Raw genomic sequence first — 19,287 nt, 5'->3', positions numbered from 1 at the left:
CTGGTTTTCCTGGTGAGTTTATCCGGGGGTCCTCTCTCTGCTCAGAAACGCACACCATCCACCACCTCCCTCCTCCTCTAGCTGGCTCCTAGGTGCAGCAGGGAGCCCCTCCCCTCCAGGAAGCCCTCTCAGCCCTAGGACTCCTGCACCCTTACAATTCATCTCTCAGCAGCCTATGAGTTGGTCCTCTCCTTCTAGACTAGTTCCTGCCCCAACCAGCTTTAAAAAAAAAAAGGTTTTATCATATCTCACTACCGAATTTATGTATATATATGTGTCTATATATATATATATATATATATAAAATGTGAGCAGCACCACCGTCCCTTTCCCTCAGGGGCAGAGTCTTTGAAGTACCATCTTCCCTTCTATGCTTAAGCACTGGGTAGGTAGGTCTGATGGCCCAGAGAGGGCTCTGCCTTCCCCCAAGGTCACACAGCAAGGGAAAGAGAGAGAAAAAGGGACCTAGATGGGCAGGCAGCCCCGCACTGTCTCCTTGGAGTCCTGGGGAGCCCGGGCATCGGCTGCGTGGGAAAACTGGAAGGAAAGGAGAAGGGATTTCGTCGGGACCATGTGGCTGCAGGCCAGACAGCCGAGCGAAGATGGTGCAGGTGCAGCAAGCCGGGAGGCGGGACCCCAGCCCCGGCACCCCCTAGTTGCAGGCAGAGTCAAGCAGAGGTGGCATGCTTCACCGAGCCCTCCAGGCAGGCGCCCCGTGGCCCCCCCGAGTCCTCCTGAGCCATCAGGGGTTGTTGTCGTGGTGGCGGCTGCAGTGTGTGAGCGAGCGCGGAGCAATCCTGGGCAGTGGTGGCGGCAGGGCCCCAGCATTCAGATGAGCCGCTCCTCCGGCGGCAGCTTGAGGTTGGGGGGCGGCGGCACGCGGGCACCCACCTGCTCCTCACTGCTGGGCCGGTAGGTGCCCTCTGTCTGCCGCTTCTCCCGAAGTTTTTGAACCAGCAGCCACAGCCCCACGGCCAGGAGCACAGCAGCCAGGAGGGAGAAGACCACAGTGATGGCGGTGATGGCCCCCTGAGACTGCAGGAGAGGGGACAGGCATGCCCACCTGAGCCAGGGGACCCTGTCCACCCTACCCCCAGAAGCATCCGGGGTTCCTAATGCCCCTCCCACCAAGCCTGTCACGTTTGGTGGTGTGGTTCCTCCACCCAGGACTCCCAGGTCCCATCTCACATCTGGGGCTCCCTGGCTCCCACCTGCCACTGGGATCCTCCCTCCCAAGCATCTGCCACCTCCGGGCCCCTCCACCTGCTCCTGAATAACACCCCGCTGCCCTCCTCCCACGTATAACCCCAACTCACCAGGGCCCCATCGGAGCCGGAGCCCGGGTCAGAGGGTGTAGTGGTGCTGTTGTCATTTGCAGCGGTGCCCAGCGCTGTGGGGAGGGAATCATCAATCCTCATCTATCCTTCCCATCTTAGCACAACTGCACCTTCCTGGGGCATCCCTCGGTTAGAACTCGGCTCTCGGAGTCTTCCATTCTGGTAGAGACTGTGGGTGCCCTGCCTGCAAGGGCCGGCCAGGTCGATGCCACCCCCAAACCCAGCAGAGCCCGCAGGGAGTAACCAACCTACAGGAGTTCGCAGTTTGTGCTGAGTTGGGGTCTGCTAAAATGGATGGTGTCTGGAAGCCTGACCCTGCCCTCCCCCACCACCGCCGCCGGCCCTCCCTCGGCCCTTAAGGATCTGGGTGGATCCTGCGTTTCCCGGGAGTGTCTGACTCACACCTCCCCCCAGGCCCTCGAAACTGAAATAGAAGGACTGAATGGCTGAGTCCACACCTCTGGCCAGCCTGGTGAACCTGGGACAGGCCTCCTCCGGCTCCCAGTCTGCCCAACACACCTCCGCCTGAGACTCAGGTATACGGGCTCGCGTCCCCCAGATCACAATTCCTCCTTCCTCAGGAACTCAGGAATTCTACACCAACTGCGATAGCCCAAGGAAACCCCTAGCTCTGATGGCCCCTGGAGACTCCTCTCAAAGAATCCCATGCCCGCTCCCCAGTTCCTGACCACTCCAGGCCCCAGGTTACCCGCGCTTCTAAGCCCCGCCCCTTGCGCTCCCCGAGCGGGTACCTACTTTGCCCCCAGGCCCGGCCCCAGCGGGCGGGCAGCAGCTGCAGGCCGAGCGCCAGAAGCAGCCCCAGGCCCGGGCTCGCCATGGGCCGGGCGACGGGCTGGTGGCACCAGGAACCGGCTTCTCTTGTGCGCTGCTTCTACCGCATCTCGGGCCGGGGGTACCTGCGACCCGGCACCTGGGGCGGCAGAAAGAGAAAGGCCAGGGAGTGGGGGAGGGGGCTGGGCTCGGGCGCCGGCCCAGGCCCAGGGGAGGGGTGGCCCGCCCAGGGCACCCCGGAGTCCTGCCCCGCCCCCGCCGCCAGAGGTCAGAGATTAAAGATTAACTCGAGGCGGCGCGTTCCTGGGCTAGGGAAAGGGAAGAAGAAGGTGGGGGGAGGGGCTGCCGGCCGAGCCGAGCGTCCTACCTCCCTACCTGGCCCAGGCGTCTTCGACCTTGCTCAGGTTCCCTGTCCGAGTACCCGGCTCGAACCCTCGGTGCGTCGGTCGGTAGCTGGGTCGGACTCCTCCAGCTCCTCCCGTTCACGTGACCCGGAAAGTTAAGTCACTCACCTGGGAGAGGAGCGCACTTCCGGCTTGTGCACCTGAGCCTAGGTGAGGGGGCGGAGCCGACGGGGGCGGGGCCGCGCCAGGGACGCACCTGTAACGGGAACCCAGTTCTATAATAGAAAGGAATTAAAAGGCGCCGGAAGCGCGCTAGTGTAAAGGGGCCTCCCACCTCTATTGCGGCACATCTGTAGGATCGCACAAGTATACAGACATACCGGGCTTGGAGACACTGGTGCATGAGGCACTCCTGTCTGGGGCCAGCCCGAATGGGTGGTCCTGAATAAAAACACACCTGTGTGATACACACCTGCCTACGAGCCAACCGGGATAGAAGACATTTGCATATGGACATGTAAGAACACCTGTGAAAGACGTCTGCATTGAATCGCATCTATGGCGTATGGAGGAATGGAAGCGTACCTGTGTACAGAGCAGACCTGCGCTGTAACGCCTGATGGAGGCACTCTGGCGTAGGGCACGTTTGTTTTGGAAACGCATCTGCATGGCTCCCCTGTGACATGAAAGACCCTTGTATGAAGAATTCCTGTGTAACAATGCATTGGAAAGATCTGTATGAGGCACACTGGCATTTAAGTACACCTTATAGGACACAGTTACACGGAAATGTACCCATATGGGTGTATGCTTAACTGCAACATACCTATGGGGGGTGGGGTGGAGGGGAGCTGTATGATGCATTCCTTTCTTTTTAATGTTTTATTTATTTTTGATACAGAGACAGAACATGAGCAGGGGAGGGGCAGAGAGAGAGGGAGACAGGGAATCCGAAGCAGGCTCCAGGCTCTCAGATCATGATCTGAGCTTAAGTTGGAGGCTTAATCGACTGAGCCACCCAGGCGCCCCTGTATGATGCGTTCCTGAGTGGGTTTCTGTTGAGAAACATACCTGTGAAATGAAGGGAATCGCCTGTATGGGGTGTATCGGCACAGAACTGACATCAGAACTGACATCAAGTGAGAAAAAGACCTGAGAACATCTGCATGAGACCCCTCATATTATAGCAGATGGTGAGGGGGGGGGGCGTCAGGACAAAGACTTGTGCGTATTGAGGCCCACCTGTCAGGGATGTTGCCGTGAGAAAACCCCTGTTGGGAGCGTTTCTGTGGGAAAACATCTGTATTCCCCATGTTGTAGGGCACCTGCAAGGACCACCTGTGAAGAAAATATCTGTAAGGGGACCCTCAAAAGAGGCTCCTTTGGCATGCGCCTATTTGAGCACACCTGTCTGGGCAGGAATAAATGGGTCCTCATGGCTGTACTTTTGGATAAAGGACGATGATAATAAGCCCACCACCTCCTGGGAACTCTAGGGTGAAGAGCAATGGGTAAGGGGAAATTAATCACTTTTAGAGTAGAGAGCGATGGGTAAGAATTCCCGGTCTAGTTAAATCCCTGCTCTGCCCCTTAGTGGGCTTGTGGACTGCGGAGAACAGTTTAACCTCTGTTTGCTCATCTGTGAAGCGGGAAAGCCAGTCCCACCGACCTTATAGAATTTTGGCGAGGAGGACGCAAGAGGTGAGTCAAAGGCCAGGGGTTGTGCAATGCCGTGAGTCAATGTTAGCTATTATTATTTTTCGCCAATGTGTTCTGGCCGCCCCTCCCCCTAATGGTGACTCGAGAAACTGCGTCCAAAAGTAGTGGGAGGGACTTTCAGCAGGTGCAGCGAGAGCGCCACAGGCTGATGCCGCGCCTCCAGCGTTCGGCTTCCCAGTCACCATCGGCAGTCGAGCCTGGGATACGGAGGTGCCCAGGTTGGTCTGGAAAGTGCAGTCATCCCAGCGATCGGATCCTGCGGCGTCCCCTTTAAGACGGCCAGGCGAGCCAGAGGCCGCGGGGGCCCAAGTCTGCACCAGGACGGCGCGGAGGCCCCGCCCAGGCGGGGCGGCGGGCGCAACTCAGGCAGCCTTGGCCAATAGGAAACCGACTCTACAGCCGCGCCGCCAGTTGATCTTCCGTTTCCCAGTCTAAGTGGGACATAGAAAGGAGGCTTGCGGGAGGGATGTAAGCTTGCGGGAGGAAGCGCCGCCTCTTGACTTTCTGTTTCTGTGGCTGAGTAGGCAATGTGAAATGAGCGGGCGGGCAGATGGAGCGCTGGATGGCGTCGGGTTGGTTCTTGAGCATGTCTGAGGAGAACAGAGAACTTTGGTGCCTAAAGAGGATTAGAATGGGAGGGAGGTCAAGTGGAAAGGGCTTACGAAACCAAATCCCTGATATCTCTCTATTTCGCCCCTTGGGACAAAGGGTAAACTGAGGCAGGCAAGGCAGAACTCTGAAAGCAGAAGTGAGACCATTGATCTCTCCAGCCCCTCTCCCCAGAATGAACCCTGGTGCTTCCTAGGCTGTGCAATATCAGAGCATCCCGACATACCGCCCCGCACCCGCAGCTCCGCCTCTGGCCCCCTCCCCCCAGGCGGGTCGGGGGAGGAGACGCCAGTTCTGGCGCGGGCGGCGACGGCTAGCAGTCACCGGCTCCTGCAAGTGCCAGAGCCAGGCGGGCAGCGCGGAGGCTGCGGTGGCAGTGGCCGCGGAGCTGGCCCTGCGGGGCCCCGGGGGGGAGGGGGAGCCGCGAAACCCCCGCTGAGGCCGCAGCTGCCGGGCCTCCCCTCCCCCCGCCCCGGGCGGGCGCCATGCGGGGGGGCCCGGGCGATGCGGAGAGGCGACAGCGCTGGGGTCGCCTCTTCGAGGAGCTGGATAGTAACAAGGATGGCCGCGTGGACGTGCACGAGTTGCGCCGGGGACTGGCCCGGCTGGGCGGGGGCGACCCGAACCGCGACACCCAACAGGTACCCCGGCCGGGACCCCAGCCTGGCGCGCGGCGCTCGGGCCCTGCCGGCGCCGGGTAACCCGAGCCCCTGAATGGAGCGCTGCCGCCACCAGGGAGTGTCTGTGGCTGCGCTCCAGGGCCGGTGCCCAGCCTGAGCGTCTCTGACCCCTTACCCGTGTCCGGGCCTAACGGGTTGGCTCAAGGCTGAGCCAAGGAGGCCCCAGGCCTGCAGTTCAGCTGCCAGCACCCGGTCCCCACCCCCGTCGTCGGTGCTTCGAGGGTGGGGGGTGGCTGCCAGCGAATGGAGCCGGTGGGCTTTCCAGCCCACTGCCTTGGACACACCCTCCTCTGAACTCTTCACCCATGCCAAGACGTGCCCTGCGCCCCCCTCAGGGGACACGCCCTTCCCATCCGCCCTCCCTTTCTCTGGGCACCCACTCCCCCTCACGCCCCCCCCCCAAGCAAGCTGCCCCGGCCTCTCTATGTTTACATTTCCCGACCTGCCCGTTCCATTAAGCCTGGCTCAATGCCCCAGGCTACCCCAGCCAGGGATCTTGTCGGGGCCACCCTTAGCTGGGGATATATGAAAGCAAGAACGTGCCCCCAGACCTGTGTCCCTGAGACCTGGCGTTCTCCAGCGCATTTGAGGCGTCCAGTACAATGTCTCACTTCCCAGGTGGGAAAGCAGAGCCCCGGTGGGCGCTCAGCTCGGGTCTCTTGTTACCCCACATTGCGCGACCTGTCTCCAATGCGGGCGCCTGAAAAGGGCAGGTTTTTTATTGTTGTTTTTTTTTTTTTAAGAGACAGCTGGGAGGACAGGCTTTCAGAGACAAGAGCCCAAGGCTACCTACCACTTCCTCCCAGCTCCGTAACCTTGAAAAAGTTACTCGACCTTGGAGAGCCTCAGTTTCTTTGCCAGGAAAACTGGACAACTGCTCTCCACCCCACAGACCAACTGTGGCCTTGGGCATGTTGCTGAGGAGGGAGCTGGTGGCTGGAGGGGATGCCCTCTGCTTTAGGTTCTGGGGGGCTCTGAGCCCCTTGGCCATAAGCTTGCCATGCTCCTTGCAGATGGGGAGCGGCCATCTGGAGCTCCCTCATCCCTCCCCCCTGCCAGGGCAGCTCCCCCGAGGGAGACGCTGACCCACATGGTGGGCTTGACCTGGAGGAGTTTAGCCGCTACCTGCAGGAGCGAGAACAGCGCTTGCTGCTTCTCTTCCACAGCCTGGACCGGAATCAGGATGGTGAGGCCCCGGGGATGGGCTGCGGGGGCCCTGGAGACACGAATGGGGTTAGCACTGGCAGCCCGAGGAGGAGGGGGGAGGGCCACTTCTCCCTGATGACTCACAGGCTATTTTGGAAGCTCTGCTCACCCCCCAGCTAGGTGGTTGGGCCCATGGGCCCATCCCACCTCCTTTCCCTTCTGGGATGCGACCCCTATTATTACCCTTATGTTTCTAGGGGACAAAGATGCCCCATAGTGCTTGTGGATTCCCTATGAGGCATAAACACCCCCCAAAGCTCATTCTGGATCCCTAATATTGCCTCTCAATCCCCTATGGCATAAGGACCCCCATAGTTATCCTGGATTCATTCTTTCACTCATTCATGGGACAGAGGAACCCCCCCAACATTGCTCAGTTCCACCTATCTGATCTCAATGGGTCGGTAACCCCCCACCCCACCCCATTGCAAATCTCACCCTGGGTCCCTGGATCCCCTGCTCTTGCTTGACCATCGTTCTGAGCCGCACTGCACCTGGGCTCCAGGGGTCCCTCACACACCCACACACCCTTTTCTACCCCTGGCCCCCTCCCCAGGTCATATCGATGTGTCTGAGATCCAGCAGAGTTTCCGAGCCCTGGGTATTTCCATCTCGCTGGAGCAAGCGGAGAAAATTCTGCACAGGTGAGGAGCTGAGGGTCCTAAATCCTAGGGAACTCGGGTCCCCAGGACTCCTCAGCCACCTTGAACCTCCAGGCCCCAGGCCCGATCCCAGGGCGGGTAAAGCCAAGAGGGGGTTTGGGAATCAGACAGATCACCTCTCTGAGCCTCGGTTTTCCTCTTTGCAAAAGAGTACACAGGGAGTCAGTGTACCCCGACTCCAACCGAACCACACGCCAGCTCCCACACTGATGTTGTCCCCACCTTGCCCCCTATCCCCAGCATGGACCGAGACGGCACCATGACCATCGACTGGCAGGAATGGCGCGACCACTTCCTGTTGCATTCGCTGGAGAACGTGGAGGATGTGGTCTATTTCTGGAAGCATTCGACGGTGAGGTGGGGGCAGCTTTCCCAGCTTGGTGGCTGGGCCTTACTCGGGTTTCCCCAGGGCATGGAGGGGCTGGGTCAGGAGCCTTGAGAAGGAGGAGCCACCGGGAAGGGTCAAGAGATCAGGGACTCTAGTCTTCACTTCCTCTGACAGGTGCTTGTAGTCTGTGCTCCGGCTGGCACCCTTCAGACCTGACATTGGGGTGCTGGGGGCAGACTGGGGGAGGGGGGAGCACAGGGAAGGAAGAGCTCACCAGATGGGGCACCCAGCCTCCAGCTCCACCCACAGCTCCCCTTCTTCTGGCTTCTGTTTGCCTCAGTAAATGATTCTCTTGCCAAAGGGACTCACAAGAAAGCCACCTTCTTTGGAGGCTCCACTGAGATCCACTGGATGGTGGGGGAGAGAGTGCTCTAGATTGCCAGCTTCTAGGTGGGAATCTCTGAGTGATCAGTAGAATCTGATGGCTTCTGGAAGAGAATCTACCCATGAGATCTAGGGAGATCCTCTTGAGAGATCCAGAGATTCCCACCCCGGGGATCCATGAGGGGCTTGGTTGGGAAGTCCATAGGTGGATTCTAGGGGAGCAATGATCCCTGGACGGACAGATTTCCCTGTGGGACCTCCCGAGGCCCTGGGAGGGATCTACTGGTCTCCTTATATGGCAGGTCCCTGATGGGACCTCATGTGGTCCTGGAGGGATCTTCTGGAATCCTTGGGTGGGATCCTTCAAAGGGATCTGACAGGCTCTGGAAGGAATCTTTATGTGCTCGATGACTGGGTAGATTCCTTTGGTGGGATCTGGTGGAGGCACCCAGGAGGGATGTTGGGACCCTATGGGGGAGTCAAGTTGGATGTGTTGGTGGCATCTGGTAGGGGTCCAAGAGGGATCGCCTGGGCTCTCCAAGTGCGATTCATTGGTAGACTCTGGGTGTCCTGGGATTCGTGAGGGAGACACTGCTTAGGGCTGAGTCCCATCTCCCTGCCCCCTGGCGTGACACCCAATCCCTGCACCGTCAGGTCTTGGACATTGGCGAGTGCCTGACTGTCCCTGACGAGTTTTCAGAGCAGGAGAAGCTGACTGGCATGTGGTGGAAGCAGCTGGTGGCAGGCGCGGTGGCAGGTGCTGTGTCACGGACAGGCACAGCCCCTCTGGACCGCCTCAAAGTCTTCATGCAGGTGAGGGGCCCTGGAACGGCCCACCCCCCCCCATCCCGGGCCTGGGCCCCCAAAGGGGGCCACAAAGCCACCTTCTCTCCCCATGTAGGTCCACGCCTCCAAGACCAACAAGCTGAACATCCTGGGGGGCCTAAAGAGCATGATCCAAGAGGGGGGCATGCGCTCCCTGTGGCGCGGAAATGGCATTAATGTGCTTAAGATCGCTCCAGAGTCGGCTATCAAGTTCATGGCCTATGAGCAGGTGGGGGCAGGTGTGGGAGATCTCAGGGCTGGTGGGGTCGGCTTGGGAGTGGGGGCGGGAGGGGGGTCTGCAGGACCCCGGAGTGGCAGCAGACCTGCTGAGATCCTGCCCACTCTCCCGCCTGCAGATCAAGCGGGCCATCCGAGGGCAGCAGGAGTCACTGCACGTGCAGGAGCGCTTTGTGGCCGGCTCCCTGGCGGGTGCCACAGCCCAAACCATCATCTACCCCATGGAGGTGAGGAGGAGGGGCCCTGGGAGAGGCCCCCCGTGCAGGGTGGGAGGCTTGCAATGACCACGTCACTCTGTGGTGTGATAGACCTCGGAACCCTAACTTTGCCTCTCCCCGACTCGGACCGTAGCTCGTTAGAGCGATGCAGTTTCTTGTGCAGCGTGTGTGGGTGTCAGCATTTGAGCTGTGTCTCCTGGGGGACGGTGGTGTTGATCATAACTGTTTAGGCAGCAGCCGTGGATTCCGGCCATTCACAGACACGCCTCTTCTAAGGACACTGATTCCCAGGACGTTTGTTCCCAGGGGCATCATTTCTAGATGAAACTGTTTTCAGAGAAATCATTTCAGGTTTCAGGTTGTGCAGTGTGTCAGGACTGCAGTGTATCATGGAAAACTCAAATCACATAAATGAAGTCTGAGGTAAGCAGTTCAGGGCAGGTACGGTGACTTCCAAGCGGTAGAGACCCAAGTTCCTTCCCTCCATCATGTTCCAGCACTTCAGAATGTAGCACCCACCTCATGGACCAGAGTGGCTGCCGGTGCTCCAGTCATCAGATCCCTATTCCAGCCAAGTAGGAAGAACAGACAAAGGAAGGAACACCTCCCTGCCTTTAAGGATACTTCCTGAGTGTCACACTTACCTGTTTTCCTGCTCTTTTCATTAGCTAGGACTTAGTCACATGGCCATACATCTAGGGGAAATGAGAAATGTAGTCTTTATTTCTAGCGGCTGTGTGCTTACTGAAATTTATAGTTTCTATTATTAAGGGGAGCAGGGAACAAGGTATTGGGAGACAGCGGTGGCCACCATATGTAACTCCGAGAGGTGTAAACATTTCTAGGTATAGAGATTTGGGGATAAAAGTAGATTCTAGAGTAAGTGGTTTGTTAAATTCCGTTATTGCCAGGGTCTATCCTTCTAGAAGTAGTTGTTTCTAGGTGTCTTCATTCCTGGATGTGGTGTTTCTGGAGGCAGTTTTTCCAGGGATAACCGGGTTCTCTCCAGGTGCTGAAGACGCGGCTGACCCTGCGCCGGACGGGCCAGTACAAGGGGCTGCTGGACTGCGCGTGGCAGATCCTGGAGCGGGAGGGGCCCCGAGCCTTCTACCGCGGCTACCTGCCCAACGTGCTGGGCATCATCCCCTACGCAGGCATCGACCTGGCCGTCTATGAGGTCTGTGCGCAGCCCGCCCCTCCCCCATTTTCCCCCCTCTGGGATGTGCCCACGGGACACCCCCTTCCCATGGGGCTGACTTGGTCGACCTCCAAAGCCAGGGCAGATGACCCCTGCTAGTGCCACAGTAGCTCACAGAATCATGGGAGCAGGTGAAGAGGAACTTGAAAGATGCCCACCTCCCCAGAGCATGTGAGGGACCCAGCCAACGGTCTTCTTCAGGGCCTGCCCATTTCGGCGTCAGCGGTCATCATAAAAATCACACACCTCAGCACCTTTATCAAGAGAGGCAGGAACAGGGACTCTGTGTTCTTTCTCTCCCAGAGACCTCATTCACGACTTTTACCTTCTCCTGGTGGGATCACCAGCCAGCACAGCCCCAGTGTTCCCAGGCATCCCCCAAAGTCTTTGTATCCAGGACAGGGCCAGCCTCACAGGCAGGTGGCCAGGGCAGTTGTCAAGGGCCCCGTGTCCAGAGGGCCCTGCCCTTGGTTTAATGCACTGCTGTCACTGTCCTGAAATTCCTCATCATCTATGGACAAGGGACCTCACATATTTTTGTTACGCACTTGGCCTCGCAAATTATGTAGTTGGTCCCGACCTACATCACTCCACACCTGCCACCCATACCTGGCTTCCTCAGCACCCGGCGTCTATGCGGCCAAACAAGACAAGGCCTCCACTCGCTCACCCACCTGTTTGCTGATTCATGCATCCATTCATTCACTCGCTGGTTCACTCAGCAACTACTAAGCATCCGAAAGCACTAAGCACTATGCTAATTGCTGCAGATACAGCATTAAATAATACTGTCTTGCTTTTCTGGGGTGCCCACTCCAGTGACTAGGGAAGTCAGCCAACCAGCGAACAAGTAGTTTCAGATCCTGCTAAGTTCTCAGAAGATAATAAAACAGGATGTGCCATTGAAAGTAATAGCGAGCCGGGGGTGGGGCGGGGGCGTCGAGGCTCACTTCTGAGAGGTGATGCAGAGGGAGAGTGTGAACAAGGCAGAGGACACAGAGAAGACAGGTCCAGAGTCAGGCCTATGGGAGGAACGGAAGTCTTGAGTGGCTTGGAGGAGCCAACGATTCAGCAAAGCTCAGTGACATGGCTGGATTTTCCTACGTGCAATGCAGAGCCATGGAGGGCTGTGGGCAGAAATGAGACGTACCTTTATGTATCCATTCTTCACCAAAAAAGGGAGCTGGGGGGGTCTAAGGAGTCTGAGAAGCGCTGTGCCTTCTTGGAGTTTCATACTCTTTATTAGTCCCTTCAAGGCTCTGACAAGTCTACAGAACAGTGATTTCTTTGGGTGGGTGTTTGTCTTTGTTTTTTAGCTCAGTGCTGGCCATACTTACATAGTCATCAGAACTTGTGTTCAACACAACACTTGCTTCCAATATGCCCACTCCATGCCCAGGCAAGACATCACTAATCAATCCATCACAGCACCTAAGCCAGACGTCACTAATCTATCTCTCACAGCACTGAGGCCAGACATCACTAATCTATCCATCACAGCACTGAGGCCAGACATCACTAATCTATCCATCACAGCACCGAGGCCAGACATCACTAACCTCTCTATCACAGCCCCCAAGACCATCTCCGCACACTTCCAGGCAGCCATTCCCGAGGGGCTAGAATTGACATAGGAAATGAAACCGAGGATCTATCCCCGTCCCAGAGCATGAAAGAAGGTTCTCACAGAGCCTCCATAAGGGATTGGCTGCCCCTAAAGATGGAGCACCCGGCTCTGGACTCAGGTGTGGCTCTGAATGTCGATTCCCACCTGTCTTTTGTGGCTCTGGGCAAGCAGCTTCCCTGGGGGTCTCAGTTTTGCATCAATTAAGTGGAGATGACAATGGTATTTGTCTTAGTTTGAGGTCTTCCAGAAGCGGGGATGTGAGAGCAAGTGGTTTGGCGGGAAGGTAGGGCAACCAAAAAAGGCAGCATTAGCTCCCTAGGGCTGCCTAACCTCAAACTGGGAGGCTTAAGGCAACAGACATTTATTGTCACAACTCTGGAGGCCGGAGTGCAAACTGGAGCGGTCAGCAGGGCCGTGCTCCCTCTGAAAGCTTAGGGGGAGGTCCTGCCTTGCCGCTCCCGGCTTCTGGCAGCTTCTGGCAATCCTCGGTGCTCCTCTGCCTGTGACCCGCCCGTCCCATGTCTGCCTCTGTCACCACGTGGCCGTCTTCCCCCTGCTATGTGTCTCCGTCTCTGCATCTCCTCTTCTTTTTTCTTTTTATGTTTTTTATTTATTTTTGAGAGAGAGAGAGAGAGAGACGGTGCAAGCAGTGGAGGGTCAGAGAGAGAGGGAGACACAGGATCTGAAGTAGCTCCAGACTCTGAGCTAGCTGTCAGCACAGAGCCTGACACGGGGCTCAAACCCACAAACCATGAGATCGTGACCTGAGCTAAAGCCGGACGCTCAACCGACTGAACCACCCAGGCGCCCCGTGTGCCTCCTCTTCTTATAATGACATCAGTCATTTTGACTCAGGGCCCACCTGACTCCGGGATGGCCTCATCCCAACCCATCACACCTGCAAGAGTCTCTTTGCAAATAAGGTCACATTCTGAGATCCGGGGTGTTTGGACCCCAAATTATCTTTAGGGAGGACACAGCTGAGCGTGTTAGCAAGGGCGTGTTATTAAGCAAGCTGGAGTGGCAGGCGGGTGGAGCTCAGTCCTGGCGGGGGTCTCTGGAGGCACCTGGGTAGAACGCGCCCCAGCAGAGACGCAAGGGAGCTGGGGTATCCATGCACCCCGTCAGTTGTCTGAAGCTCGCTTCCAGGGATGCGGGTTCCCCAGCACTTCCTGCCTCTTCCTGGGTGCTCAGCGCAGCCTCGCCCAGGTCCAGCAGGAGTCCTCAGGCAGGACCACGGATGCTGGCAGCTGGGGGTCAGCAGATCTGGGTCGAAATGGTAAGGGATAAAGATGGGTGTCCACCTTGGTGAGGGTGTTAGTTTTCTATGGCTGCTGAATCAAAAGACCACAAACTTAGTGGTTTAAAACAGTACACATTTATGGTAGTGGGTTTTTTAATTTTTTTTAATACGTTTAAGTTTATTTGGAGAGAGACAGAGAACACAGGCAGAGGAGGAGGACAGAGGATCCAAAGCAGGCTCTGAGCTGTCAGCACAAAGCCTGAATGCGAGGCTTGAACTCACAAACTGTGAGATCATGGCCGGAGTGGACGTCGGACGCACCCCCATTTATGCTAGTTTGCAAAGTCAGAAGTCCAAAATGGGCATCACCAGGCTAAAATCAAGATGCTGGCAGGCCTGCGTTTCTTAGAGAGGCTCTGGGGGGACAATCTGTCTCCTTATCTTTCCCATTTTCTAGCAGCCGCCATATTCCTTGGCTGGGAGGGGGCCCTTCCTCCATCTTCAAAGCCAACCGCATAGCACGTCCTGACCTGCCTCTCCACCCCCACTTCTGTCACCACCTCTCCTCTGACTCTTGTTTTTATGTTTATTTATTTGTGGGGGGAGGAGGGGCAGAGAGAGAGGGAGACAGAGGATCCAAAGCAGGCTCTGAGCTGATAGCAGAGACCCCAATGCAAGGCTGGAACTCAAACCATGAGAGCAGGACCTGAGCCGAAGTCAGATGCAAAACTGACCGAGCCCCCCAGGCGCCCCCTCCTCTCTTATAAGGAGCCTCATGATCCTGGAGCTACCTGGATACTCTAGCATCACGCCCACCTCGAGGTCCTTAACTGAATCACATTGGCAAGGTCCCTTCTGCCCAGGGAGGTACTGTGTCCCCAGGTTCCAGGGACAAGGGCGTGGACAGCAGGGGTGGGGACCGCTTTGCTCACACCACAGAAGGCTGAGGTGAGGACGGAGTGGCAGGACGCAGGCACAGCGCGGCGTGACACCAAGGCGGTACTGAGGGCGCTCAGCTGGTACCCGCCGCCTTCAGAGGGGGATGCGGAAGCCAGCCAGCGGGGTGACTAAAACCACTTCCAACCCGGCCCCACTCCCTTCTCCACCCCTGCCAGACGCTGAAGAACCGGTGGCTCCAGCAGTACAGCCACCACTCCGCCGACCCAGGCATCCTCGTGCTCCTGGCCTGCGGCACCGTCTCCAGCACCTGCGGCCAGATCGCCAGTTACCCCCTGGCCCTGGTCCGGACCCGCATGCAGGCCCAAGGTGAGGCCTGGGCGGGCCGATGGGGCAGGGCGAGCGCCGTGGCTTGGGCCCCTTCCCCTCCTGTCCAGCCCCTCCTCCCTGGGGAGGCCGGGTCCCAGGCTGGGACCTTCCTGGACTTGGATGGCCTTCACCAACATCCCTACCTTTCTCTGGGCCTCAGTGTGCCCATTTGTGACACTGGAACAGAGCCCTTTACCCGAAGGAGGAGAGAGGGGCAGCGGGACCGGGAAGGGGGCCCTGGCAATCTTAGCGGGGAGGGCTGCTAACTTGAACTCCAATTTGCAAGGCTGGATTGGGGGTGCGGGGAGGCAAGGGTCGGGGTCAAGGAGGGGCGGGAGCAGGCTGGCTCTGGGTGTTTTGCTTTCCTCTGCAGTTTTCTTTTATGAATTCTTCCCCCCAACACACACGCATTCCTGAAGCCCGGGAGTTTCCTTGGGAATTTTAGCTTTTGTATTTTGTGGGTTTTCTCCGGGGGGTGTTATTGGTGCATAAGCCTGGGTTCTCGCCCTCTAAGAACTCTCAGGCTGGAAGGGAAGCAAGATGCTGAATAAATCATTCCACAACTCAGTATGGATTTAGGGTTGTACAAAGGAGAAGAGAAAGAGCCACACTTCGACTCGGGCACCCAGGAGGGCTCCCCTGAAGGGTCTGCTTTGGAATGGAGGCTGGAAGACGGAGAGAGAGAGTTAGCTGGGAAATGAGGCAGGGGAGGAGTCCCAGGAAGAGGAGAATGTACCGTCCCCCACCACACACACATTCACTCTCTCTGTTTCAAACGTGGGCCCTTGAGATCGGGGTGGAAAGGTGAACAGCCATCTCTAGAGGGGTCCTGAATCCGAGTGGTAGGTCCCACTGCTAATCTAACCCCTTCCCTCCTGCTGCAGCAGCCACAAGCCCAGCCCTGGGGAGGAGGAGGGGGGAGTGAGAGGGGCCCTTTGGCCTTACCTGGCCTCCCCACCCCTCCCAGCCTCCATCGAGGGCGCCCCCCAGCTCTCCATGCTGGGTCTGCTCCGTCACATCCTGTCCCAGGACGGCGTGTGGGGCCTCTACCGGGGCATTGCCCCCAACTTCATGAAGGTTATCCCGGCTGTGAGCATCTCCTATGTGGTCTACGAGAACATGAAGCAGGCCCTGGGGGTCACGTCCAGGTGAGGGACCCAGAGCCTGCCCCACCCCAGACCCCTCACCCCAATCACGGAACCCCCCCACACCTCAGCCACTGGAGACTGACGGTCCAGCCAGTGGGTCCCAGGGCCCCACACACCAAACCACAGGATCCTTCCACCTAATCCACCGGTCCTGCACCCCACAGCACCGCTACCAGCCCCCCACACACTGGGTCCATGTCACACCGTGGGATCTCCTATAACCCTACTAGTGGATCCCGATCACTCAGCCACAGGAGCACATGCCACCATATCTAAACACCCAGACCCCAGCTCCCTCAGGCTCCAGAGCCAGCACTGGGTCCCAGATCCCCACACCCACTGGAGGATCCCAGATCCCCAGGCTTCCAGCCCTGGATCTCCAACCTCGGCCACTGGATTCTGGATATCAAGAAGCCTCAGCCACCGGATCCTGCCAGTGCAATGCCTAGATCCCGGGCCCCAGCCACTGGATCCCAGGTCCCCTCACCCCAGCTACTGGATTCCTGAATTCCTTTACCTTGACACTGAGTCCCGGATCCCTCCGCTTTGACTACTGGATTCCCTACATTTCAACCACTACACCCTCAACCCCCAACCACCGGATCTCGGATTCCCAAGCCCTGGCCGGCTGGATCCTGGCTTCCAAATCCACAATGTGAGCGCCCAACGGCAGAGCAAGTGGGTCCCGGCGACTGCAGCTGTTGGGCTCCAACCCCTTCACTACAGGCCCTGGATGCTGAGACCTCGCCCATAGGACGTAGACCCAGACCCTTCCAAGCACTGGATCCCAGCCCCTTAACCCCTGGATTCTGACCGGAATCCTCCTGAGGCACTGGATCCTGAATGCTCAGGCTCTGAGTCTAGATAGATCCCGATGGGCCAATCACAGCATCCTGGGTCCCACACCCCCCTCTCCCAGACACACCCCAGAGCCCAGCCCCCGCCCCCCCATGACACAAAGCCCATGGTCTAAGGAGCCTGTGGGGAGCCCAGGTCCTGGCCTCCCTCTTGGGACTTGTCCAGAGTCCTGACCCATCTAAAAGCTGGCAGCACGGGAAGGAGAGGCCCCTCCCACACCCTAGACGGAGGCTGGACACCCCCCCCTGCCCAGCATGGCTACACCTCTGGCTCCCTGGGGAAACTGCTCCCCCAAAATGCTCTGCAATGTCTTCCCACCTTTGGACTGATGATAACCCCCAGTCACTCTTGGGGGCCGGCGAGGGGGCAGTCTGAGGCTGGGGACATATTAATGGGACCCCCGCAAACATGCCCCTAGCACTTCCAGCCTCTCTCCAGGCTTCAGGGTTGGGAGCCAGGAGCAAGTCTACCGGGAGCAGCCTTCCCTGGAGCCCAGCATCTGCTCATGCAAAACAAACAAGCCAAATCCCCCAAACTCACTCTACGTCTATTTTTCTACCAGAGAGGAGCAGACATTCCTTTCCCTTCAAATAACCCAGGCCCCCTCCCCAGCACCCTCCACCACCCAGTACATTCTGCACTTTAGAGTCGGGTTCTGAGCTTAGTGTAACTGGGGACCCCCTCCCTTCACTCCTCCCAAGTCCTTGGGGAACCCCCATTAGAAGTCTGCAAAAGAGGATGTGTGTTTTGGGGAGCTGGAGGACCCCCCCCCCACGGCTCCCACCTCCCTCCACACCGTGTCCCACCTTCCTGCCTGTGTGTGTTATTTCAAATGAAAACAACAAAAGGAATACACTTTCTAAGCTCTTTCGTTGTGGTTTTTGCTGCAAAGGGGTGGGTAGATGGGGGACCACCTCAGACTACCCCCTGGGGGGTTGGACATGGGCCATCCTCTGTCACACACAGTTCCAGGAGACCAGGAAGTGACTCCCTCTTTTTTTTTTTTAATTTTTTATTTATTTTTTATACAGAGAGAACAGAGCATGAGAGGGGGAGGGGCAGAGAGAGGAGGAGACACAAAACCAGAAGCAGGCTCCAAGCTCCAAGCTCCAGGCTCTGAGCTGGCTGTCAGCACAGAGCCTGACGCGGGGCTCGAACTTACGAAAGTGAGATCTGACCTGAGCCGAAGTCGGAGGCTTAACCGACTGAGCCACCCAGGCGCCCCAAGTGACTCCCTCTTTAAGCCTCAGTTTCCATAGCTGTAAGGTGGGGGCAGGGAGAAACCCACATTCACAGGCACTTTTTATGTTTCCAGGATTCTAATTACACAAGGGTATTTGTTTCCCAGCGCTGTAACAAATTCCCACCAACTGGGGCCTTAAATGACAAATGTTTTAGATTGAAATATTTTATTATGGTAAAATATGCATAATATAAAATGTACCATCATAACCATTTTTTAAGATATGTATTTGTTTTGAGGGGGAGGGGCAGAGAGAGAGAATCCCAAGCCGGCTCAGGGCTGTCAGTGCAGAACCAAACTCGGGGCTCAAACTCACAAACCCCGAGATCATGACCTGAGCCAAAATCAAGAGGCGGACCCTTAAACCAACTGAGTTGGTGCCCCTCATCCAAACCATTTTTAGGTATACATCTCGGTTAAGCTCATTACCTGGATGGGCAGCCGCCCCCACCATCCGTCTCTAGAACCTTCCATCTCCCCAAACTGAGATCCTGTCCCCATGAAGCACTGACTCCCTGCCCCCCGCCCCACCCCTGCTCCCACCACCCACTCTCTACCTCTGTGGGCAGGACCTCTAGGGACCCCCTGCGCGTGGGGTCACGAAGTCCTTTTGTGACTGGCTTCTCTCACTGAGCACCATGCCCTCACGGTCCACCCATGGTGTGCCAGGTGCCGGATGCCCTTCCTTTTTTTTTTTTAATTTTTTTTAATGTTTTATTTATTTTTGAGAGAGACAGAGACAGAGCATGCGTGGGGAAGGGGCAGAGAGCGAGAAGGAGACACAGAATCTGAAGCAGCTCCAGGCGCCAACCTGTCAGCCCAGAGCCCGCCGCGGGGCTTGAACTCACGAACTGTGAGATTGTGACCTGAGCCGAAGTTGGACGCTTAACCAACTGAGCCACCAGGCTCAGTCCTTTTTAAGGACGTCTGCCCCGTTCTGAAGTCTAGAAGTCTGAAATCCAAGTGTCGGCAGGGCCCCGCTCCCTCTGCGGAGACTCTGGGGGAGGATCCTTCCTGCCTCTTCCAGCTTTTGGCAGCTGTCGGCACTATTCCCCAGCTTGTAGCCCCAGTCGGTCCAATTTCCACCTGCTTTTACGTGACCAAACCACCGTCGGCTCTGTGCTGACAGCTCAGAGCCTGGAGCCTGATTGGGATTCTGTGTGTCCCTCTCTCTCTAACTCTCCCTACTCACACCCTGTCTCTCTCTTAAAAATAAAAAATGCTTTTAAAAAAGTTTTAAATTACCAAACTTTGGGGTGCTTGGGTGGCTCGGTCGGTTAAGCCTCTAACTTCGGCTCAGGTCAAGATCTCACGTTAGTGAGTTCGAGCCCCCGCGTCGGGCTCTGTGCTGACAGCTCAGAGC

General features: G+C 57.4%; 2 protein-coding genes across 6 annotated transcripts; one reads left to right on the top strand and one right to left on the bottom strand.

Annotated features, from left to right (window-relative positions):
* Position 1: 1 nt before the first annotated feature.
* Positions 2–6,143, bottom strand: CRB3 (crumbs cell polarity complex component 3). 3 transcript variants are annotated; one of them, XM_029915930.1, is made up of 10 exons: positions 6,033–6,143; positions 4,143–4,808; positions 3,716–3,811; positions 3,059–3,182; positions 2,854–2,914; positions 2,505–2,729; positions 2,094–2,268; positions 1,317–1,390; positions 892–1,035; positions 2–537 (listed from the first exon to the last, which is right to left on the bottom strand). In XM_029915930.1, the coding sequence occupies exons 7-10, from the start codon at positions 2,173–2,175 to the stop codon at positions 466–468; spliced, it is 372 nt and encodes a 123-aa protein (XP_029771790.1). In that variant the 5' UTR covers positions 2,176–2,268; positions 2,505–2,729; positions 2,854–2,914; positions 3,059–3,182; positions 3,716–3,811; positions 4,143–4,808; positions 6,033–6,143; the 3' UTR covers positions 2–465. The 3 variants fall into 3 exon arrangements, with proteins under 3 accessions (XP_029771790.1, XP_029771789.1, XP_029771791.1); XM_029915929.1 differs by having other exon boundaries at positions 3,059–3,149; positions 3,716–4,808; XM_029915931.1 differs by lacking the exons at positions 2,854–2,914; positions 3,059–3,182; positions 3,716–3,811; positions 4,143–4,808; positions 6,033–6,143 and having other exon boundaries at positions 2,505–2,849.
* SLC25A23 (solute carrier family 25 member 23) lies at positions 5,119–17,548 on the top strand. 3 transcript variants are annotated; one of them, XM_029915928.1, is made up of 11 exons: positions 5,119–5,442; positions 6,546–6,667; positions 7,244–7,331; positions 7,590–7,701; positions 8,716–8,874; positions 8,963–9,115; positions 9,243–9,350; positions 10,351–10,518; positions 14,525–14,675; positions 15,643–15,823; positions 16,108–17,548. In XM_029915928.1, the coding sequence occupies exons 1-11, from the start codon at positions 5,306–5,308 to the stop codon at positions 16,328–16,330; spliced, it is 1,602 nt and encodes a 533-aa protein (XP_029771788.1). In that variant the 5' UTR covers positions 5,119–5,305; the 3' UTR covers positions 16,331–17,548. The 3 variants fall into 3 exon arrangements, with proteins under 3 accessions (XP_029771788.1, XP_029771787.1, XP_029771786.1); XM_029915927.1 differs by having other exon boundaries at positions 6,541–6,667; XM_029915926.1 differs by having other exon boundaries at positions 6,495–6,667.
* The last annotated feature ends 1,739 nt before the right edge of the window (positions 17,549–19,287 follow it).

The sequence above is a fragment of the Suricata suricatta genome, chromosome 12 (genome assembly GCF_006229205.1).
Source record: "Suricata suricatta isolate VVHF042 chromosome 12, meerkat_22Aug2017_6uvM2_HiC, whole genome shotgun sequence".
NCBI lineage: Eukaryota > Metazoa > Chordata > Mammalia > Carnivora > Herpestidae > Suricata > Suricata suricatta.
The sequence above is the reverse complement of the archived record's forward strand: the minus strand, read 5'-3'. Positions and strand labels throughout refer to the sequence as shown.